General features: G+C 57.6%; 1 protein-coding gene across 31 annotated transcripts in view; it reads left to right on the top strand.

The window, feature by feature from the left end:
- The window catches only part of INPP4A (inositol polyphosphate-4-phosphatase type I A), a 102406-nt gene that overhangs the window by 44168 nt on the left and 34659 nt on the right, over positions 1–23579 (top strand). For all 31 annotated transcript variants that reach the window (XM_058278155.2, XM_058278154.2, XM_058278143.2 and 28 more), the window contains 9 exons: positions 7727–7851; positions 8618–8823; positions 9697–9741; positions 17423–17541; positions 20560–20676; positions 20929–21008; positions 22261–22372; positions 22878–22968; positions 23220–23367. In XM_058278155.2, coding sequence (XP_058134138.1) covers positions 8718–8823; positions 9697–9741; positions 17423–17541; positions 20560–20676; positions 20929–21008; positions 22261–22372; positions 22878–22968; positions 23220–23367 — 818 coding nt within the window. In that variant the 5' untranslated portion in view covers positions 7727–7851; positions 8618–8717. The remainder of the gene's footprint in view (positions 1–7726; positions 7852–8617; positions 8824–9696; positions 9742–17422; positions 17542–20559; positions 20677–20928; positions 21009–22260; positions 22373–22877; positions 22969–23219; positions 23368–23579) is intronic.

Here is a 23579-nt window from a genome sequence, read left to right on the forward strand (position 1 = left end):
CCTGTTTATAAGGAGAGGCAGCATGTCACCATGGAAACCCCGTCTGAAGTGCCACTGGCCGCTTCGGGGGGCAGGGTGTGTTTCTGTTGAAATATCGGCTTCTGTGTATTCCTGTGTATTTCTGTAACCCTGGCTCCCTGTCAGAAACACAGGCTGTTAGGACGTTCCTAGTCTAGTGTTAGTTGGTATTGTTTGTTAGGTTTTGTGCGTTTATCCTGTTAACAAGTTTTTATGTATTTTTAAAATTTGAGTTATTTCTGATAAAAAGGTTATTTTTTCAATATAATTTCACCTTAAGAAAAGAAAATCAAACACAAACGATGCAAAAAATGGACAGTCCTCAGCCTGCGTCTCTCTTTTGCCATCTCTTGGGTCCCACTTGCCCTGTGCTCCCTGGCGCTGGAGCTGCTCCTCACGAAACTGAGACCGGTCAGGGACGCACGTCCGCGAGGGGACAGGGCGTGTTTCCCTCCAGGGGCCTCTGAAGAGGCTGAGCGTTGGAGTAACGTATGTGACGTATGACGCGCCTAAATGGGGCGCTCTCCCGGTGAAGCAGGTGGCGCCTCTTGCTGGCGCCTGGCCGCGGCTTGCGGGAACGTGCCCTGGAGGGGGCAGGCGGCCCAGGAAGGCCTGGGGCCGGTCCTGACTCACCTCGGGGCACGTGGCCTTGGGAGGCCCCTGCGCCGCGCCAGCCCAGGCTGCTGGCGGGAGGGGGCGGCGCGGTGCGTGCGCGTCCCCCGTGCTGACCTGCTGACCGAGGGAGGCAGGCGCGAGGCCAGACGACGGCCCGGGCGGGGACGTTCTTGGGCTCCCCCGGACCCTCCCCCAAAGCCTGGAAACGTCCCGGGACACTTGGCTCTGACATGCGCCGGCGGGAGGCACCGACTAGGTTCCGCAGGAGCAGGGGCCGTCAGGAGACAGGCACGGGGCTGCAGGAGAGGCGCTGCCAGCGGAGGAGGGCTGCGGGCGGGAGGCGCGGGCGCCGCAGCCCCTGCCGGGCCTCGACGTGAGCGCTGGCCCTGTCGGCCTCCATTCTTACACCTTCATTCTTACCCCGCCTTCTCCCCGTGAGCTCCTCCACGCAGGCGGCGGCGGTGCAGCTGCATCCCCGCTCCCTGCCCTGCGCGGCGGCTCCCCTTCCCTGCACTGCTGCTGGCCCAGAGCGGGGGTGGAGGCCCTGCGGGGGCCGAGAGCTGGGTGGAAGGGGGGAGGGAGAGGCCTCGGGCGGCTGAGGTGGTTTTGGTTCTGGAGAGGGGGAGCAGCCCCGCCCGGCTGGTCGCCCACCCCATGCGGGGTGTGGGCCCCCAGCCTCGTTGGGGCCGCGCTGGCAGGAAGTGCCCCGGGGGGTGTCTGGTGACACCGCCCTGCGTGGGCCGGGCCTGCCTCGGCCCCCTCTGAGGTGCGCGGGGCGCGGTGGCGGGAAGCACTGCTCGTGGTGCTCTGGGAACCGCGTGCTTCCAGGCAGGGTCACTCTCTCCCGGCTGGCTTCCTCGTTCCCTTGGCACACTGCATGGAAATTTCTGGGGTGCTTCCGAGGGCAAAACCCTCCTGGAAGGGTAGAGGCCTGTTACCGCAGTTAAGAGCCCCAGGGAGGGCCCTCCTGGCCTCGTCAGCGCGCGCTCGTTGGCCCGGAGGGCTCCAGCGACGGGGTGCGGACGTTCAGGGCGGGGGCGGTGTCAGGAGGAACAGGCAGCTCCCGCGTGGCCGTGGTGGCCCGGCCACACCGCCGTTGCCGTGTGTGCGGCATTCCGAGGTAACAAGTAACAGCGCGGCCTCCTGCCCCGGTCCGGGCGTTGGGGTGATGCGGCGCCCGGCGCCTCGCGGGGAGCACTTCAGGGCGCCCGCCGGCCGGGGCGGCCCCGGGGTCTGCTGGCGGGCGCTTCCCTGCATCCCGGGGTCCCGCGGCCTGGCCTGTCACCGGCCGCCACCCGCTGTGAGAGGTGGAGCGAGGAGAGGCCTCGCCCGCCGCCCCGTCTCCTGCCGCGCGCCCCTGGGAGTTGTCAGCGAAGCACTTCTCAGCCCCTCTTTCTGGGTGACTTATTTTCAAACTAGTTCACACAGAAAAGGCCCCGCAGGGCTCGTGGTTTGCAGGCGAACCACGGGGCGGGGGGGATGAGGGGCAGCCAAAGCGGAAGCTCATTTTCAGCACGGGCCTGCCTGAAGGATGCGAGGGCGCTGCCCTCTGTCCCGGCCCGGGAGAGCCGTCCAGCCAGGCCGCGCAGGACGCAGAGCTGCTGGCCGAGTGGATGCGGGCAGGGGGCGCTGGGGCCGGCGTGGGAGTCTGGGGGTGCCGATGCGCTGGGGGCTTGGTCTCGGGGGCTGTGTGGAGCTGCCTCTGACGGAGATGGAAGCCGTGGGGCGGGGAGCCGGGCAGCCCTGAGCGAGGGCACGGGGACCCACCAGGCCAGGCCCGTCCTGCCCCCGGCACGGCCACAGCCCACCCAGGGCAGCCGAGCGCACCAGCCGAGCCTGGAGGCGGGGGCCAGGAGGTGCGCCAGGCCCGCGGCCCCGTGCGTCGGCTGGAGAAGCGTGCGGGCTGGCTGAAGCCCTGTCCCTGGCAGAGGGCTTGGGAAACGGGAGGCAGGCGGTGGCAGGCACCGTGGTCCGCTTGGGCGTGTCTGGGCAGAAGGAGCCCACTGCCCACACCTCGTGTCCCCGAGGCCCGTTGTCCTCCTCCTCTGAGACGCAGGCGCCCAGTGGGCCAGTGCTCGGCTCACGGAGCCTGTCCCTGGGCCGAGGCCTGCGCAGGCGCAGGGACCAGGTCTGAGAGAGCAGAGCCTGGCTCCGAAAGGGACGGGGAGCAGCCGGAAGGCCGTGGGGTCCTGACGGGCGTCCAGCTGGGGACGGCGCGGCCTGCCCTCTTCCCCCAGGGGCTGGGCGGCGCGGCTTTCTGCGCTCCCTGTCAGGCCATGGAGCCCTTCCTTTGTGCCGGCGAGGGAATCAAGGTCCAGAAGGTCATGGTTCCCTGGGGAAGGTCATGCAGCAATGACCCCCCCCCCGACCACACGCAGGGACCTGTCCCTCGGACCATGGGTTCCTGCCCGTCGATGATATCTTGGCCTCATGCTTGGCTTAGAATCTGTGGTCACTAGCACCCGAAGCACAAGTGTGGTGGACCTCGGTGGAGATTTCCGGCTGGAGGAGTCAGAGAGGCTGCAGGTGGGATAAACCTGGAGGGGCCTTGGTGGGGCAAAGGGTCCTGGGCTCCCAGGTGGCACCAGCAAAAGCGCAGCAGAGGCACAGCCACGGGGGCCCGGCCCTCCACACACCTGTTGAGTACAGGCGGCCGCTCTTGCCTCATGGGCCATGGAACTGGGGCTGAAAGGAGCTCGGGAGGTGGGCTGGGGCCTGGCGGCACCTGGCTCCCGGGGTTCTGCAGGGTGACCCAGGGGTCCAGGTTGCAGAGCGGCAGCCTGTGGGAGCCCCTGTGGACCCTAGAGCCCAGGCTGGGGGGCGTGGCAACGCTCTTGGCCCTTCCTCGCCCCGGCCCAGGTTCTCCCATCACCCACCTTTCTCCCGAGCGGTACCTGAGCGGTAACTGAGCGGTACCTGAGTGCTACCTGAGCGCTACCTGAGCGCTACCTGAGCGTCAAGGCGGCAGCGCCCCTTGCTCTTCATGGGAAGGAGGCTTATTTGCCTGGTGGCTCTTGTGAGAATCAGGGAGGAGGAGGAAGACCTGCTTGCTCGCCTCCACTATTCCCAGGCGCCCCTGCAGGGCGGGTGCCGGGCTTGAGTCGGAGTCACCTCTCTCTCGCCTCCCGGAACCCCTCCCTTCGCTCTGCCCTTGGTGGCCCACCCGGCAGGTGGCGGATTCTCCGCTGCCTTCGTCCCTCCCTGCTTTGTCTTGCTCAGGGAAAGCTGAGCCGCCGGTGCCCTTGCCCCGCGCCTGGCCTCTCCTTTGAGCAGAGTGGGTCCTAGCGCTCGTACCGAGTTGCCATGTGGACGCAAGCCTTTCTTCTTGAAAATACTTGCCTGCCATGCCGCCTGCCCGCCCCTCCCCGAGGCTGTCTTGCTCTGTCCTTCTGTCTTTTCGCCTGCTGGCGCCTTGCCCCAAGCTGTTCTGCAGAGCTGCCCCTGGTCCCCTGGTCCCCTTGCCCTGCCCCCCGACCCCTCCTCACAGCCGCCGCAGCTCCGATCCCTGCGTTTGTGGCATCAGCAGCTGCCCAGGCAGCCCCTCCCTGCCGCACCCCGGCCCCAGGTTAGTGCCCAGCCCTGGAGTCTGCGCCTGGCTCTCATTTGTCGCTCTCTTATTTGCTGCTGGCCTGGTGGCCCAGATCCAAGGCCCCATGGCCCCTGCTGGGTGGGCCCCAGAGGCCTCAGTTCCCAGCTGGCTCTAGGGCAACCACGGGGACTGAGGCCAGTCTCCGGTGCCCCGTGCTGGAGATCGGGCCACCTCTTCTCTCTGGGCTGGAGTAGCAGCCTAGAGCCGCCGTGGGGAACCTGCAGTGTGTTTGGGGTGGTGCTGTCCAGCCTTAGCCCAGGGACATTGGAGGGGCAGGAGGTATCCTCAGGGCACCCAAGTACTCCCTGACCTGGAGTTCGGGAGGGGACAAAAGAGTCACCTGGTGACCTTCTGCTGCCATGGACTTGGCCGTCCCTGGGCTCTTCCCATTGCCTGGAGCCCAGTGGTGGCCTCCCTGCCACCTTGAGGTCTTTCTCGTGAACTGGGCACATCTCATCCAGAGAACCAGAGCATCACTCTTTCCCAGGCATTGTTCAGTGAGTATTCCTGGCTGGTTGTCGTTTTTGTTTTCATTAATAAATGTAACATGTATTGAGGGCCTGGTGTGTGCCCAACTTTAGTCAGGGTGAGTAACACTCACTGCTCTGACAAACACCCCCGCTCTCAGTGGTGTCTCACATCAGAGGTTTATTTCTTCCTCAGTCAAGTCCACCTTAGGCTACGTGTGGGAAAGGGGGGAGGCCTCTGCTCCCCACTACTCCTGGACCTTCCACCTAGTGATGCTGCCATATTCTGGGCTGGGAACCATCCACTCCGTCCCCTGCCTCCAGCCAGAGTCCAGGGAAGAGGGAGAGCTGGAAGGGGGCACGAGAGGCTTTGCTGTCTTCGCCTAAGCTGGCACACCTCCCTCTGGAACACGTTTTGCTGCCGGAGCACAGTCTCTTGGCTTCCGTGAGTGGGGAGCGGGTAGGGGGAAGCCAGCCGAGTGAGCCAGCGCATCTGCGGCCGCAGCCACACTGGACTTGTTTGTGCCCTGGCCCCGCGCTGGGCTTGTTTGTGCCCTGGCCTGGGAGGCGTGAGCTGGCACTGAGGCAGATGCTGAGACGGCCGCTCCGTGGTCCCCAGGAGAGTCCGTTCCCATGGGATATGGACCCCTGCGCCCGTGCCAGGGCCTCTGGGAAGCCGTTGTATGAGCGGATCTGGCATCCTGCGGGAAGGTGATCATCTCACGGTGAAATTTGGGGCCGGGCAGCGGTGGGAAGCTTCACGGTCGGCGAGGGAAGCTGGTGTGGATTCGGGGTTTTGAGAGAACGTCCTTCCTCGCTCTGACTCCTGCCTCGGGTGTGGACTCGCAGGTGCCTCTGGCCGGAAGCAGGCTCTCGGCTGCGGTGCTCCGCCCTCTGCCGCCTCCTGGGGGTCTCGTCCTGGCTGTTTACCCTTCCCCTCTGTGGGGCCCACTCAAGCACCCTACCTGGGTGCCCATGACCTCGGCCGCGCAGCGTGGTTCCCGTCGGAAGACCCCGGCGTGGGGCATGGACAAGGCAGCGCTGGGGGCTGTTCTGGCCCGCTCCGGCTCGGCAGCCAGGGGGCTCCAGACCCTGCCGGCGGGGCTCCAGGCGGCCTCCCCCAGCCCGGCTCCTGAGCCGCCGCCGCCGCCGCCGCCGCCGCCGCGCCTCGGGCGGGCCCTGCATGGCGCAGCCCTGCCCGCGGCGCCCACGGTCGCCCAGGGTCTGCGCGGCGTGGAAGGAGGCAGTTGGTCTCGTGGCGTGGCTGCTCCCCGCCCAGGGCCCACTGCCTTTCTTGGCCCCCACCACTGCACCCCCGTCCCCTGCCTGCAGTGCAGGCTCCTTCCGGAAGGGCCCAGGACCCAGGAATCTTTGGTGGATCGCCTTCCGGTGACGAGACCACCGGGGGCAGGTGGTCCAGCCGTGCAAAGCAGCCTCCTGTTCTGCGTCCGGTGGCCCATGTGGCAGACTCCAGTTAGATGACCCCAGATAACTGCAAGTGGTTGTAAGGTTCCTCTGACCTGTGAGCTCTGTCAAGTGCAAAACTAGTCCCCTTTAGGCATGCCTAGCCCCAGAAATTCTCGTGGGAAGGGGCTGGGGCAGGTGGAGGGGTAACTGGGTGGGTTTGGGGACCTGCCTCGGGCTGGCAAGATGTCGGGGTACACATGTGGCCCTCCGATGGGTGGTGTCCACCGTCCCACGTAAAGCGGGGTGACGGCGGTTGATGGCGAGCTGAGCCCGGGAGCAGCAGGGTGACGGAATGGGGAACGGGCTGGGAAGGGGCTCCGAAGAGTCCTCAAGCTGAACTCGGTGCCCAGGGTGCCAGCCCTGCCTGGGGCCAGCAAGGGGTGCCCCTTTCCTCGATACAAGAGGGTGACAGTAAACAGAGAAACAGCTCCCCGGGAGGGCCCCGGCTCCAGGTGCCTGTCTGGCTGCAGCGCCCTCCTGCCCCTTCCCCTGGCTTTGAAACTGGCTGTAGCAGAGCACAGAGGGGCCGATTCCACTAAATACTCACGGTTAGAACTGTTGTAAGCGCTTTTTTCATGTTGCTGTGCAGTCTTTGTTATTGTTACTGAAAGAATTAGTGCACTTTTTATTCAAGTATAAAGATGACCTGTGTACAGCTCGGCCAGTTTTTACACATTCAGTTCACTCAGGGGACTGGCACCTGGATTAAGAAATGCCACGTCCCCGGAACCCCAGAGCCTTGCCCACGCCCTCAGAGGCTTCTCCTACTCGTAGCCCCCTGCAGCCATCCTGGCCCTGCTGGGACGTCGCTGACGTGGGATCGCCCGCGCGGGGCTCGGCGTTGGCTCCGAGACGCACACAGGTGGCCTCCTCCGTTCTGCTGGTGGACTTTGGGGTTCTCTCAGTTTTTGGTTATTGTGACTGTTACTGCTGAACGTTCTTTGCACATCTTGTGGTGAGCCGACGTGTGCGTTTCTCTCGGCGTTTCCTGTCTGGGTTACACCCTGGGTCACAGGGTGCGTGCTTGTTCAGCTTGAACAGATTCCGCCAGGCAGTGGCAGTGGCTGTCCCGCTTTACGCTCCACCAGCCATGCATGGGCACCTCAGCTCTCCCACCCCCCTTGCCCACAGTCGTTACTGTCGTTTCCCCCATGGCTCTTCTCGGGGCATCGCGTGGCCTGGGTTGTAGAACAGTGCGCGGGGGTGCCTGGAACGTGCTTACCAAAAGTGGGCGCTCAGAGCAGCCATTGTCGTCGTAAGTGGTGCCACGGGAAGCATCTTGGTCCAGGTGTCTTGTCCTTGTTCTGGGTTACTGGTGAGGATTTTGTTCATTACTGCTAACAAATTTGGGTAAATAATGCCAAATTGCTTTCTGAAATACTTGTACCACTTTGATCAGCAGCATAGGAGAGGCCCGTTCCGGTTTGCCCCAGACCCTCCACCAGTGGCATTCTCGTGGAAAGAATAGACAGACCTCTTCTGGAGGGCTAATTTGGGTGAACATCACACATACTTTCTCAGGACCTTCCTGTTTGGCAAGCTTGCTAAGTTCATGTTTGTCTGCTTTCAGATGATGGACTTGGATGTGCCCCTATGAAGAAACACCGCGTGTCCCTACTGGTCCAAGAAGAACCATGTCCAGCAAGCTGTCCGGAGTATCACCGTAAGAGCAGGAGCCAGGTCCTTTGGCCGCAGGTGTGGGCACAAGCCGGGGCCAGGGGAGGGGCGTCTGGGGATGGGGCCCTCCGAGAGGGGCGCTGCAGGATCCGGGTCAGAATGCGTGGCACTCATGTCCTGCTTCGTAGCCACCCCCTCATGGCACAGCGAGTCCTCGGGTTACCTGAGAGCCCCCCTACACCCCGCACAGGGCACGTGGAGGTGCATCTCGGCCCCCCAGCCGCCGCCGGCCGGTCGGAGGGCAAACCTCGTAGCGCAGCTCTCACCCATCCCAATGGGCATGCCGGGGAATCGACAGAAATGTTGAAGGTCCTGTGAGACTAGAGCCAACAAGAAAATGTCAAAATTATCGTTATATTTAAACCATCATTTGGGAAGTGTCATGTCTTCCTTGAAAAGGACACAAATCCTCTAGGCAGGGGTTTGCCACCTTTTTTGTTTCAGGCACTCCTTTGCCACTCTGGTGAAAGCCACGGACCACCTACTAAGCCCTCGCTACCCTGTGTGCTATTTAATAAACACGTCACACCACCCTGGAATTTCAGTTCAAGCTCACGGACCCCTTGTGAACCCCTACCCTGCAGGGTCCCGTGGCATGCTGTGCGGGCGTGTGCAGGCGGGCGTGCTGGGGGGTGGGAGGGAGGGCGCTGAGGAGGTCAGTAGGCCGCGGCGCCCACCTCCTCACCTGTCTTCCCGCTAGTCCAGGTGTGCTCCCCGCGAGAGCACAGCGTCTCGGGGTCCCCGTTCCCGTGGCCTCTTCTCAGGGTCTGCGCCTCTTTCTCAGGGCTCCTGCCGCCTTAGGGCCTCGGGCGCGGTGACCGCGCTTCCCGGGAACCAGGCGTGGCCTGGCCCCGCGCAAGAAGCACATCCTCTCCAATGCCATCATGACAGCACGAGAGCACAGCCCTCGCCACGGCGCCCGGGCGCGGGCCGTGCAGCGGGCGTCCACCATCGACGTGGCCGCCGACATGCTGGGCCTGTCCCTGGCAGGTGAGCTCCCCGGCCCCCGCCCTGAGCCCCCAGCCTGCCCTGGACGCCCTGAGGGAGCCAGGACCAGCCCCCTTAGTGACCGCCCCAGGCTGGAGGGCCTGCTGGGGCTTCCTGGGGGGAGCCGGGGGCGGGGGCGGGGGTCAGCCCTCTCCCTGGGAATCGCTTCTCCAGTTTGGGTGGGCGCCCGTCTGCCTAAGGAAAGGACGTCCAGTGTCCATCTGGCTTGTGCCCAAGCAGGGGTGACAGCCTCTGGCATGGGTGCGGCGGCCCCAGGGGAGAGCAGTATGGTTTTAGGGTCCAAGATGTAGCACTTACAAGGGCAAAATGTTGAGAAAGTTTATTTGGGGGGAGGGGGAGGGTGGGCAGAGCAGAGCCTCGGTCTTTTGCGTTAGTTCCAGAGGTAGAGAAAAGTTTATTTTTTAATTTATTCTTAAAGATTTATTTTATTTATTTCTCTCCCCTTCTCCCCCCGTTGTCTGCTCTCTGTGTCCATTCACTGTGTGTTCTTTAGCATCCGCTTACATTGTCAGGTGACACCAAGAAGCTATGTCTTTTTTGTTGTCATCTCGCTGTGTCAGCTCTCCATGTGTGCGGCGCCACTCCTGGGCAGGCTGCACTTTTTTTGAGCTGGGTGGCTCTCCTTACGGGGCACACTCCTTGCGCGTGGGGCTCCCCTATGCGGGGGACACGTCCCCTGCATGGCACAGCACTCCTTGCGCGCATCAGCACTGCACGTGGGCCAGCTCCACACGGGTCAGGAAGCCCTGGGTTTGAACATGTGGTAGGCGGACACTCTATCCGTTGAGCCACATCCTCTTCCCAAGAAAAGTTATATTAAGGGCAATTTTCTTTTGTTATTTCTTTTCTGCCCAGGAAATACACAAGACCCAGATGAGCCCATTTTAGAGTTCAGCCTAGGTAAGTGTTTTTCTTAAAAAAAAATGTTTTGCTCAAAACATTCCCAACCCCCCTCTGCCTGAGCACCCCAGGGCAGCCTCCACTCCGGCCTCCTCCCAGCCCCGCCGGGAGGTGCAGAGTCTGGAGGGGCAGGCTGGGCCCCCCTCTACAGCCCCTGCTGTGGGCCTTCCACGGGCTTCACGTGCCCCCCTCGGCCCCCCGATGTGGAAGGAGGGGCGGCACCTGCCTGCTCTCCTCTCAGGGAGGACCAGGCAAGGAATGTGTCTGCAAATGGGCTGCTGGGCCGGGGCTCAGGGAAACACAATGTGTTGGGGTGACTCCAGGGCCAGCACCCTCCAGCGTTGCTCCCCTCTTCTCCTGTCCCTTGGTGGTGGACAACCCTGGTTGGGGCCTGGTGCCTGTCCAGGGCGTCGCTGGCCTGGGTCCTTGTGCGGGCTGAGCCTCCGGCTCGATGCGGCTCGGCCGGCCTCCTCTACCGAGTGCGAGTGCTGCTGCTTGTTTGAGGGACAACAGAGATCATGGAGGCTGAAAATGAATCGCAAACCCATTAAAGTATGTTATCTAATAAATAATATTAAACTCTGAAAATATCCCCATTTCAGAGTAAATGTTCCTGAATGCATTCAGGGGGTTTCCCAGCCCTGACTTCATGGGTGTTAAAATTTTGGTGTTACAGAAATAATACCTCAGGGTTTATTTAACAAAATGGAAGCATGATTTTTCTGTAAACCTACAACTTCTCTAATAAAAATAAACAAATTTCTTCAGAACCCCCTGCTCCCCCCCCCAAAAAAAAACCCCAAACAAATCAAAATGGAAGAATAGTCAAAGATTGACAGAATTTTGTGGAAAGCCTATGACATGAAAGAACAAGACAGGAAAAAGAACTTGGAGGAATGAACTTAATTGCAGGAAAGAAGACTCTTAAAAAAATAGAATTTATATCCTCAAGGAAGATAGCGTACCCATAAAACAAGAACAGGGTACTATTAGAAAGGAAAAGAACAAGTGAAGAATAATTTATTTCCTGGTTAAAAAGGTCTACCAGAGACCCCGTGTAATGACCGAAAGAGGCCTGTAGTGAAGTCCATCTGGTTCAAGTTTCAGAACCCTGAAAGCTTGCAGGGGGAGGAACCAGGACACACACAAGCACGGGTGCAAAAGGATGTGGACTTCCTCAGCGGCAAACTTGGAGCCTGAGGGGCCACACTGTAATGAGAGGGAAAGCATCCTCCACCTCGAGTCGCCTACCCAGTCAGACTACCAGTCAAACGAGAAGGGAGAAAAGAGACGTTTCAGCTTTGCAGAGTTACTGTCCCTGGAAGTTAGTGGAGGATGTGTGCGCTAAACAGGGACATGCCAAGAAAAGGAAGAGTGGGAGCCCAGAAATGGGGTCCCACACAGGGCCCAGTGGAGGAAATGCCCAGAAGGTGACTTAAGGTTGAGCCTGCAGGGCAGCTGGCTCAAGCTGGACATCGGGGCGCCCCAGAAGGAAGTGGAGTGAAGTGAAGAGAAATAGCCAGTGACAAGGATAGGCAGCTGAAAACGCTGTGGGGTCGGCACAGCCTCGGCTCAGCTCTCCTAATGCGGGATGTGGGAGCCGCAGTGTGTGCTGCGATGCTGCTGAGCGAGGGGAGAGCAGGAGAGTCAGTGTAACAAACAGAAGCCCTCGTCCTCCAACAGGAGGTGGACAGTTCTGAATCTGGCAGGTTAAGAACAGCAACCTAGTGATGCTGAGTAAGCATGGGAAGGAAGCATGGGAAGAGATAGTTTATTAAAAGCAGAGGAGCAGTAGCAGGGTGATCGAATGGCGAATAGTTTGACTTTTAAAATAAAAATGACTGCAAGTTAAAAATGGAATAAATTACACATGTGCTCATTGTAAAACCTCTAATACAGAAGCTATCAGAGGATAAGGAAACCCCGTCACAGAGGTATAATCACAATTGGATTTTGGTATTTATCCTTCTTGATAGTAAAAAAAAATTCCATTTATATGAAATTTAAGAACTATAGGTCAGACAAAGCTGACCTGTAGTGAGTGATGCAGGTCAGAAACTGGTTGTGGAGGCAGGTGATGTGATGAGGAAGTACCAGAGGGAACTTTAGAGTTTGACGGAGCATTCTTTATTTTATTTTGAAGATGATTACATGGGTGTATGTAATTGTGAAAGCTCATTGAGCTGAAAATCTAAGCCATTTGTGTTTTATTATACGTTATACCTCAGTAAGTAATGAAAGGTCATGAAGAAGTCTGGGAAGATTTTGCAAAGGGATAATCAGAGAACTAAAATTATTTTTTAATTTTTGGAATTAAAAATCAGTTTCTAAATTTTAAGTCATTACTGGACAATCTTAAATTCAAGTGAGAATGAAGAGTGGGGCATAAGGACCTCCAAAAATCCTCTCCTCCATAAAAACAGCAAGAACCTGGGAAAAATGGTTTAAAAAACCAACTTTTTCAGAACTCTGAAATTGGCCAAAGGCTTACAGCTGCCTTGGGATGTTTACTCAAGAAGGCGGCCGAGTCTGCAGTTGAGTCTGCAGTCGAGGTGCTTCGACTCGCCCTGTCTCCGTCCTCTTCCCCACCCCGGAGGCTTGGGGACTGGCAGCCCAGGCGCCTTCGGAGGAGTGGAGGGGCCAGACTCCTGCAGCCCCCGTCTCGGGCAGGCCCCAGAAGCCCCCCTTGCGGGGTTGTCTTTCTTTGGCCTGTCTCAGAGCTTCCTCAGGGACAGGAGCCTTTTCCTCTGGAGACTTGACTGAAAACAGTCGGTGGCACTTGCTCAGCCTCACAGCTGCCTGAGGTGGTAACACTGGGGCAAACCAAAAGCTGGCCAGAGGACCTTAAAAGGCAAACCCGGGGAGCAAGACGCGGACAGGGGCTCTGAAAAGCACCAGCTGCCTCCTGGGAACGTAGAAGGCCGGGCGTGTGCAGGGCCATGCCAGGTTCACCTCTGCACAAGCAGGGAGTGGAGGCTGGGCCAGCCCGAGGCGGTGGGTGCCGGTGCACGCAGCCTCAGCAAAGGCTTGGGGGGGCAAAGCCTGTGGCCCAGGCATTTAGGGAGCGCTCCGTGCAGCCATTAGCTGACCACTAAGCTCAGCAAGTGGGGACCTCAGTGGCCACACGTGGCAAAGACTACAGACTTCACTGAATTAGTTTAGGAACATCACTAAGCAAACGGCAACAAAACAACAACAAACCCGGGGAAGAGGGCAGAATCTGATTTCCAGAGTGGTGATGCTATATTATTTAAAATTGTCCAGTTTTCAAGAAAGAATTCTGAGACATGCAAACTCAAAAGGAAGCATGGCCCCATACGCAGGGAAAAAAAGTCAGTAGAAACTGTTCCTAAAAAAGCAGACTTTTCACTTACAGAGACTTCAAACTAGGTGTTCTAAATGTGTTCAGGGAAACAATGTCTAAAGAACGAATGGAAAGTCTGGGAATAACGTCCCACCACACAGTGGAATGTGCCAGACACAGTCACGGATGTGTTGTTCTGTTCATATGAAATGTCCAGAATCGGCAAATCTTAAGAGACAGATTATATATTAGTGGTCACCGGGACTTGGGGGAGAGAGAATTGGGAGTGATTGTTAATGGCTTGGAGTTTCTTTTTGGGGTGATGAAAAAATGTTCTGGAATTAGATAACAACTTCATGTAATTGTACACTTTAAGAGGATGAATTTTATGGTGTGTGAATAATTTCTTAATATTAAAATGGTAAAAAAAGAAAAACGCAAATACTGTTAAAGGCTATTATTACTCTGTGAAGGGAAATGAAGGAATAGTTTCACCATAAAGTAAAAATCCAAAGAAATGGAGATTGTGAGAAATCCTGGAGCCCCGATGTTTGATGGCTAGAGACCCTGGAGAAGAGCGAGGGCGAGGGAGAGGAGCAGCCACGGGCCGAGAGAAGAGAAGAAACCTTTCCTGAGGTAAAGACTCGAGGCCCAGGCTGCTCCCTGAGTGCCAGGCACCGACTCGTGAAATTCCTCAGCTCCAAGGATGAAGAGCAGATCTTCCACGTGTCGATAAAAAAATCAACCACGAGCACTAAGGACAACCAGAGAAAATGGTCCAAATACAAGAAATATCTGGTCTGAGTCTCCAAAGAACTAATAGAAGATGTAAAGGATCTGGGGGTTGTTTATTCCTTTGAGGCCCGCTTGCTCCTTCGCGGGCGTGTGGCGATTCCAGAGCGCAGGGATACGGGGTCCAGCTGCTGAGCAGTGCTCCAGACAGACCTCGTGCAACAGCGGCTGCGCTGGTCAGCCGAAGGGGCACTGATGCAAGGGCCAGCACTCTGTGGGCTTTTATAAAGGCGTTTATTTGGGGTAGAAGCTCACGGTCTCAAGGCCCTAGAGAGTCCAACTGAAAGGTACCTTATGAGGTACTTTCTCACCTAGTCTGTTGCCACGTGTCGACGCAGATGGTGGGTGACGTCTGCGAGGATTCAGGCTCCCTCTCCTCCTAAGGCTCCGTGGTCCCAGCTTCTTCCATCTCAGCCGCAGGCTGGGACAAGGCTCGTCTCTCTCCTGTGGCTGGTTTCTCTCCGGGCTCGCTGCTCTGCTCTCTTCCCGAGGCCAGCTGTGAACTCAGGCCAACGGCTCCTCTCTCTTCCCGGGACCTCTGCCGTGTCTCTTGGTGCCCTCTCTCCTTCCTCACACATCTGCTTCTCTGTGCGTTTACTTCCTGGGCTCCAGGATCAAAACTCCAACTCACTCCTTTGCCGTTTAGTTTTCTCTGTGAGTTTCTGCCCGCCAAGGGGGCGTGGATTCAGTGTCCCACTGACGTTGGCCAAAGCCCTAATCACAACTGAAACAAGTAAAAGTGAAACTCTGAGCCCAGAGGAACAGGCCAGTTCACAAACACAATCCGGTGTATTTTTGGAGAAACACCATCAAACTGCCGTAGTGACAGTGACTCTCGATGGCCAGCGCTTTCTTTCGCACACCCAGCAGAGCAGCCACACCTCTTCTCTGGAGAAAGAGCACAACCCTTGTCCTCAGATTATCTGTAAACAATTTTCCAAATATAATACTCAGCATAAAATCAAGAATTCTCTGAAATATGGAGACAAGCATGAACAGAACCAACAGACAATGGGAACAGATCAACAGAGGCTCCAGATATTGGAGTTAATAGATAAGAAACTTAAAATAACAGTATTTATGATGTTAAAGGAGAATAAAGACAATAGCATTTTATCAGAGAACTAGAAACCATAAAAAGGACGAAATGATTATTGAAAGTAAAATAACTGAAATTTTTAAAAAATCAAGGGATCAGTTTAAAAAGCAGATTAGACTCAAAGAGAAAATAATACTTTAGATATAGGTCAAGAAAAAAATTGCCCACATGAAGCCAGATAGATAAAATAATGGGAAAAAGAAATGAGAGTTGAGGGTAAAAAAAACACACAGAGAACACAATGAGAAGATCCAAGACATTTATTCCTGTCCCAGAAGGAGCATAAAGAGAGACGGGGCAGAAACAGTACTTTAATGTTTAATATTTCTCCCAAACTGATGAACTACAGCAAGTCAAAGAATAAGGAGAAAATATACCTAGATATGCCATTGTAAAACTGCTGAAAAGCCAAATTCAGAAAATCTTAGAAGCTGCCAGAAAGTGCATGCAGACACACACCCCTGCATGCACTCGTGCACATGCACGCACACTTGCATGCACACACACGCACACACACCCCTGCATGCACTCGTGCACACGCACGCACTTGTATGCACACACGCTCACGAATGCACACACTCATGCATGCACACGCGCGTGCACACACATTATCTTCAAAAGAGCAGCAATTAGACTCACCGCTGACTTCACAACAGAAAGGAATAGAAGCCCCTAGATAGCAGGCTCTTAGGATTAGAGGAAATGACTTCCCTAGAATTCTATACATAGTGAAAAATCCTTCCAGAATTAAGATGGAATAAGGACATTTTCAGACCATAAAAACTGCAAGAATATGTCAACTCCAGACTTGCAGTATAAACAGTCGTAAGACTTTCCTAAGCAGAAGGAAGGGATTCCAAGTGGAAGTTCCCAGACGTGGGAAGGAATGGAAACCCAGAAGACGTGCAGGAGGGGCGGGGCCGAGCATCTGGGTGTACTGAGTGAAAGACTGCTGAAATCAAGCACACCCTCAGCAGGGCATTCTGCAGTGGCAGTGCTGGCAGACGAGGTCGCCGTGTTTCAGCAGCAGAGGAGCAGTCTGAGCTGTGCTGCTGCTTTCAGAGAACCTCCTCCCGATGACACGAGGAGTGGGTCAGCTCAGAACGGCCAGAGCCACCGCCCGAGCCCCCCTGCTGACTTGCGCCGCCTCCTGCCCTTCCTTTGCATCTCACTCATTCAATCTCTTTTTCCCCTATTTCTTCCCGTCTTTCTTTCCTCGCTGTTCATGTTTCCTTCCATCCTGTCCTCCTCCACTTCCAGCTTCCCTTCTGCATTTTTCCCACCTGTTGGGTCCATGAGGAAGAGTTTTTAAATGAGAGCTAATCAAGTTTAATACTCTCTGTTCTTAATTGAAGGGGAGAAACTGGGCATTTATATTTCTAAACGCCCCCTCCCCCAAAAGCTCTTTTTTTACTGTTGTTAAATTTTGTTTTACCATGTATTTCATCAGTTCCAGCATGAACGTGTTTTCACATCAGACCTCTCTGAAACCTGGCCGTGTCCTATGGACAATGTCATATTCTTGTTTAATTGCAGTTTTTTCTTTCATGGTGTGTCTTGTAACAGGTAACATCTTAGAGTCAGTGAACTATCATTTTTCCTGTGGTCGCTCCATGGTAGAATTAGATAATTCTAATTCTTATCTTGTAATCTATTTCAAAATTCTCAGTACAATAAATATTCTAACTGAAACAGTACTCCTAGGTAACCTTAGTTCCAAAAACTAACATTTTTAGTAATCTTGCATTTGACAGGAATCTTTCAAGGAAAATAAGTAATGACATCCTTAAAAAAAAAAAAGCTTGGTTTATTTTGCCATAGAATTTTTTTTGGCAGCAAACTATATTTGTAGAGAAGTTTTAGACTTAAAGAAAAAATACACTGAAAGTGTGGGGAGTTCCCATATAATCCCCCCCACAGCTTCCTCTATTAGTGTGTGCATTTGTTAAACTGGGTAACTAGTGAAGCATTGCTACAACCATGGTCTGTGGTTGACATTATGGTTTCTACTTCGTGCTGTGCAGCTTTAGAGTCTGACAACTGCATAATGTCGTGTCGTCATTGCAGCGTCACACTGACCCGTTTCACTGCCTGAAAAGGCCCTGCTTCCGGCCTCCATCCCCACCCACCCGCGTGGCTCCGTGGCATGTGTGTTCATGGGGTGTGATTTTAGAGGCTCTGGCTGCTTAGCGGCCCTGGTTGGAAGCTCAGGTAGTGCCGAGCCAGCTCGGGGGCTCGCTGGCTTTGTGCTCAGCTCGTGCACACAAAAGCCCCTCCTGCCCGTTCACCCCGGCGCTCACCACGTTGTCGTCTGGGTGAGGCGTGACAAGAGGCTCCTCGGAATTCCGAAGCTCAGCCCCCCGTGGCAGCTGCATGTGGTTTTCTCGGCCCTTTTATTTCACGTCTTTCTTAGGGTTTGTGCCCACCAGAGAACTAACTAGAGCCTGGTTTTAAAGGATTTGCTTTCTCCCATTTTAATTCCGCAGCTTGCAGTGAGCTGCACACTCCGTCACTAGATCGCAAACCAAACAGTTTTGTCGCAGTCAGCGTGACGACCCCTCCTCAGGCCTTCTGGACGAAGCACGCGCAGACGGAGATCATCGAGGTGGGCACTGCCGGGCGGGAGGGTCGGTCTGTTCCGGAGCAGCTGCGGTTTCATTTCCGCGAACGCTTGCCATCTTTCCCTTGATGTATTTTTTATAGCAGCTCCTTATCGGGGTGATGATTTTTTTTGCCATGTCCTTTACGATAATTGATTAGCTACTGATGGCTTATTTTTGAGCAATGGTCCTTATAAGGCTGATTGCCATTTCAGATGTAGGACCTACTTCTTCCTCATTACTTGCTATTGAGTGCTACTTTTGGAGAACTGTGTGCATTCGTTAAAGCTTGGAGAAATGGTAACCTTTAACCATCCTCTTACTGGGACGTACTCCTACTGTTGTTGGCTTTTATTTTTATGACCTTTTGAGTTGTGTGTTTACTTTTTATGTTAACTTAGCTTCTGTACGTTCACCGAGGGAGCTGTACGACAGCCTTTAAACTTGTGGGCGCTGCGTCACTTAGGACACTGCCTGGGGGAGGTGCCTCCATGAGGTCTGCGAGGGTCTCTCGGCCCTGTGAGCCCTGCTGGGGCTTCCTGGCCTGGGCGTCGCCCGGCACGTGAACTCCTTTCCTCCGCCCCCCAGTTCTAGGTTTTAGAAGACAGACCACCCCTGCAGACCCTAGGAACGTTCCCCAGCTCACGCCGAAGAGTCCCGCTTGCTGAGCATTGTTGAGCACTGCCGCCCTGGGAAGGAGGCATGACGATCTCGGGGTACAGGTCCCGCTCCCCAGGAGCGTCTCACCTGAGTGGGGGCAGGCGTGGCCGTGGCCCCCAGAGGGGGCACCCTGGGCGGCGGCGGCGGCTGACCGGGAGCCTGGGCGGGCCCGAGGCGGCCCTGCTCTCCTGCTGACAGGGCGGCCACGCAGGGCCCTGGGCAGCACCTGCCGCCGAGCGCTCCTGCGCAGCCCCGCCCGGCACTCCCGGCGCTGTGCACCCCACCGCGGCACAGAGCTCTTGGGAAACTGGTTCAGGAGCTATTTTCATTTTTTTAATGGGGTTAGACTTTTCAGCATTTGGGTAAGAGGTTCTTCTTACCCCTTAATGTCCATGGTTCAAAGACTCGCGCGGCAAGCCTGATGGCACCGCGTCCTTTGGGCTCGGGCGGCGGGAAGCCTCATGGCTGTCCCGCCTCTTGGGTGTGCTTGCTCACAGCCACACTCGCTGCTGGCATGGGCCGGTTTTTTCCTGCCCGAGTCTGGATCGAGCTTCGCCCTAGGGAGAATGCTCTTGTGGCTGTGCAGTCCGCCGCGCGGTGCCCAGGTCCGCCCACACCCTCACCACAGCCGCGGGTCAGGGGCGCACGTGCCGCAAGTGGAGTGTCCTCTGGGTGGCCCCGCCTCGTGTCTCAGTCCTGCACGTGTCTCAGTCCTGCACTGTGGCACCTCTGCAATCATTCCAGAAGTCACTTTTTTTGGTTCCTGGGTTGAACGTGTTGCGGGTTCCTTAAGGCCACCCCCAAATCCCATGTTTCATTCTTTAATTTTCCAACAGGTGTTTTCTCGCAAAAACTACCACTTCCTTTCCCTAGAAAATGCTTTTTTTAAATTTTCTAATGTGCCCAAAAGATGTCTGAAACTCAGACATCAAAGAAACGCATCCAGTGCCCCTCAGATTGTGCCACTTCCCCCAAAGCCCCACCGATGGTGTGGCAGAGGCTTGCCCACTTTTACATACACTGCCGAACCCCGTCTGCAACTCTTTTCCTTTTGCTTTATTTTTTACCAAAATGGAATCTCGGCAGGTGCACCATCCTGTCTTCTCTCAGCCTTGGCTTTTGTCACTGGTCCTGTCGGCTGGCTTTCTTTTCAAGCCACTCGAAGCCAGGCAGCCAGTCATTTGATGAGCACGGCTGTGTTCACCTCCAGCAGGGCGTGATGAAGCCCCCTCGAGCTCCGGACCCCCGGAAGGCTCGCTTCCCGACGCTCGGTCACTCCCGACTTGGAGAAACAAATCCACCCTGCCGTGGTCCTTTGGAGTCACGGAGGGCATGCTGGCGCGGCGACCTCGCAGGCCACAACTCGGGGGGTCATGCAGAGGCTGGGCGGAGGAGGGCCGGGCGGGTTTGCGGCATAACCAGACCCCACTGTGTGTGTGCAAAAAACCCGAGGAGAACAAGGAGTAGGGGCCTTGAGCACCAGGCGGCAGCGAGCCGGTACCTGCAGGCTTTCGAGCAGGGCGTCACCTGGGCAGGTGTGCCGCGGGGAGTGGAAAGGAGGGGTGGGTGTGAGAGACGCCCCGGATGCCGGGCGGTCGGGAGCGGCAGAGCGGGAGGCTGCTCGGGTGTCCTGCCTGCTTGGGAAGAGGCAGAGACGCCCTCAGCAAGGGTGGCTGGAGGGAGAGGGGGCTGGCCAGATGGGCGTCCCCCCAGCAGGCAGTGACGGGGTCGGGAGCCGCAGGGCGGGGCTCAGCAGGCGCTGCCCGGGGCAGGAGCAGGGCAGGAGCAGGGCAGGAGCAGGACTAGCCATCCAGCCGAGGTCGCTGGCCCTTGCTTGGGAAAGAGAGAATGTGATCTTAGGGGCTTTTTTGTGTGTGAGGCGTGGGGGGCTGAGCTGTCAGGAGGAGCCACCTGGGATCTAGAAATGAGCAGCTGGGCCTGGAAAGGAGGCGCTGTGTAAAGTCAGGCCTTCGTCATTCCAAGCAGCGAGCGGGCACGGCCCTCCACTGCCTGTCGTCTACCTGCTTGTGTGATAAGGGACGGTCCCCGAGTGGCTGGACAGCCAGCGCCACAGCCCACTTAGGGGACTGGGACGCGTTCCGCTCGTTTCAGGTTTCGGAAAATTCCTCCCATTGAGTGGGAAACACTTAGAAAGATGCTTGTAAATGAGAACTTTTTCTTTTTTGGAAAGTAGTTTTGCAATTTTGTGTCAGTTTAAGCAGCTGATATCGTATGGATCCACACTGGTAAGAACATGAGTTTCTCATTCTGAAAATTTGGTGTATTTTAAAAGCAACTACTTTTTAAAAAGTCAACTCTATATTCTGATTACCTTCTAATATCTGCATTTTTTTCTCTTCTAGGGAACCAACAATCCTATATTTCTAAGCAGTATTGCCTTCTTTCAAGACTCTCTCATCAATCAGATGACCCAAATCAAACTCTCTGTATATGACGTCAAAGATAGATCTCAGGGAACAGTTAAGTACCACGTTACAGTTCTTGGGGTTTTCTTCCCTTTCCCAGATTTATGTGACCACCCAAGCATGAGATGGACACACGCTGACTTCAGCTTGGCTCACGACATACCTAGCATCCGGGTGTGTTTGTCCCTGTCAGGCCCCTAAGCCCGAAAGAGGGTCAGGCGAGCCGAGGGGACGCCAGCCGGGCCCTAGGGCGTGGGAATTGGCCCAGAGGAGCGTGCTCCCGCTGACGTGCCCCCGTCTCCCCAGATGTACCTGCTGGGCTCCGGGACGTTCGTGGTCAGAGACCTGCTCCAGGACCGCCACCACAGGCTGCACTTGACACTAAGGTCGGTGCTTCAGCTCGTTTCTTGGGAGGAGCCTGGAACTAGGAGGTCAAGAAGCAGATGGGGAAGGCACCGTGTTCCGCCCGCGGGGCGTGTGCTCGCCCTCCCCGGGGCTGGTCGGAGGCGAGGGCAGCACCAGTGCGAGGAGCCTGCAGGCCAGGGGCGCCGAGGACCTGCGAGTGTCTGTCGTCTGACCCTGTGCAGCGAGGGCTCCTCCCGGGGGCAGAGGCTGTCTGTCTCCACCCCCGCACCCCACGCCCTAGCACACTGCCTGGCACAGGGCAGGTGCTCTGGGAAGAGGGACGACAGATGTCAAGGTGTCAGCTTTCCCCAGATCTATTTTAGGGAGAATTCCCATCCAAACCCTGACAAGGAGCTTTTTTTCCAAAATAATGTAAAATTTGGAGTCTCTCCATCATCTGCCAAAATAGTCCCAATAGCAAAGAAAATTTTGGCAAAGAAGATTCGTATCGAGCCATTCTCAAACTGGGGTAACGGCAATGTCACAGGCACTGGCCGTGGGGCGGGGGCGGACGGAGCCCAGGGCAGCCCCGGGTGTCGCAGAGTTTGGCTCACAGTGAGGAGAATCGGAGGTAAAATGAGTGGAGCGTGTGGCGGGAAGGCTCCTGGAGGAGGTTCAGGCGCGGCATAGCCGAACCAGAGCAGTGGGTTTGTGTTAGATGTAGGAAGCGGCCGTCGGCCTGGCCCATGTGGGTTCCGGGCTCTGATGTTAGAGAAAGTCACGGGGGATCCGGCCAGTCGACGTGAGCACGGGGATGCTTAGGGCTGCAGAGCCAGGCGTCGAGCCCCCGGCCCAGGCCGCGGGGTGTCCGGGGCTTCCCCGAGGGGTAAGGGCAGGGCCAGGTGGCCGTTGGTCACCCCGAGGAGCCTGGGGCCAGCATGGGGCCGGAGTGTGGCAGCCGCGCGGCGTCAGGGTTCAGGGCTTCCAGCTTACTCTGGGGACCCGTGGGGGCTGGCGGCGGGGAAGGGGCGGCAGGGGTCGTGCCCTGAGCCCCGGGCAGGGTCCAGCCGGGGCAGCGGCGGCTCTGGGGCAGGCCTCCCGGCTTTGCGGCCGCCGGTGCTCGGGCCCCCTCTAGGTGTGGCCCCATCCGGGCTCGATGGCCTGTGCCTCCCAGTGCCCACAGACCTGCCGGCTGCCGGCTGGGGGCTCCCGGCCCTGCCCCAGGCCCAGCCTCGCCCACACCCGAGCACACAGCCCAGGGTGAGGTGCCCGTCTGAGCACGCTCTGTCGCAGGTCTGCGGAGAGCGACCGCGTGGGCAGCATCGCCGTGATCGGCTGGCAGATGGAGGAGAAGTCGGACCCACGGCCACCTGTCACCCGGGCCCCGGACACCGTCAACGGGAGGGTGAGCTGGGGGGGACATGGCTGCCTTCTGTTTTCTCAACACCGTCCCCAGGCCCACGTGAGGCCCACGTGAGGCCGCGACCACCCTGCGTGCTCCGTGCCCACCCCTCGCCCTGCCCGCCAGCCCTCGCCCTCCTGCCCGCCAGCCCTCGCCCATACACGTGCGCTCAGGCTCTCCAACCGGCATTCTGACCCCGAGCCTCACAGCAAAACCAATGCCGTAAAACACCCCAAACAGCGAGCCCCAAGCGTGAGCTCTGGAGGTGCTGCAAGCCGCGGCATCTGGCCCGAAAGAGCCCTGAGCGGAAAGGGACTCCGTGGAAAGACGCTGCAGGAAGGCAGACACGGGGCTCCTCGTGCTGGGCCGCGGGCTCCTTCCTGTGACCCAGGCCACATCGTGGCTGCGTGCTGCGCGCTTTGTTTTACGTCTCCCACGATGCGTTCAGGCGGCGTCCTCCTGCGCGCTGCCTGGCTCTCAGGGTTCCTTGTTTTCTGCTCATTACCAGACAGTTCTGCCCGTGGACGAGAGCCTGACCGAGTCGTTGGGAATCCGGTCCAAGTACGCCTCCTTGCGGAAAGACACTCTCCTCAAGTCGGGTAAGCAGCTTCCTCTGTCGCTGCCTCGCCGGCCAGGAGTGGCCCTCGCGCTCTCTGCCCCCGCCGGGTAGCCAGCCCAGCTGGGCCCCACGGGCGGCAGGAGGGGGTCCCGCGGGGTGTGGGGCTGGCAGCCTGGGCCAGCAGTGGTGACCCGTCCGGGGCCGAGGCCCGTGCGTGGCACGCTGGGGGTTTGGCCAGTGGAGGTCCGGGGCAGGGGTGCCCCGCTCACCGCTGTCTCCTGCCCCGCCCAGTGTTCGGCGGTGCCATCTGCCGCATGTACCGGTTCCCAACGACCGACGGCAGCCACCTGCGGATCCTGGAGCAGATGGCGGAGAGCGTGCTGTCCGTGCACGTGCCGCGGCAGTTCGTGAAGCTCCTGCTGGAGGAGGACGCGGCCAGGTGAGGCGGGGGCCTGTGCGCCCACTGCGCCCCTGCGACCCCCTCGGCAGGCCGGGGAGCCAGCCGCGCCCCCGCCTCACCTCTCCTTCAGCCTGGGGCGAGGGTCTCCCATCCTTGGGGCCGTCGCCGGGATGGGCGTCGGCAAGTGGGCCTGAGCTGCCGGACTCTCGGCGCGGGGCGTGGGTGCTGGTCGAGGAGGCCCGAGGGGCCCA

This window comes from Dasypus novemcinctus, chromosome 17, assembly GCF_030445035.2.
Source record: "Dasypus novemcinctus isolate mDasNov1 chromosome 17, mDasNov1.1.hap2, whole genome shotgun sequence".
NCBI classification, from domain to species: Eukaryota; Metazoa; Chordata; class Mammalia; order Cingulata; family Dasypodidae; genus Dasypus; species Dasypus novemcinctus.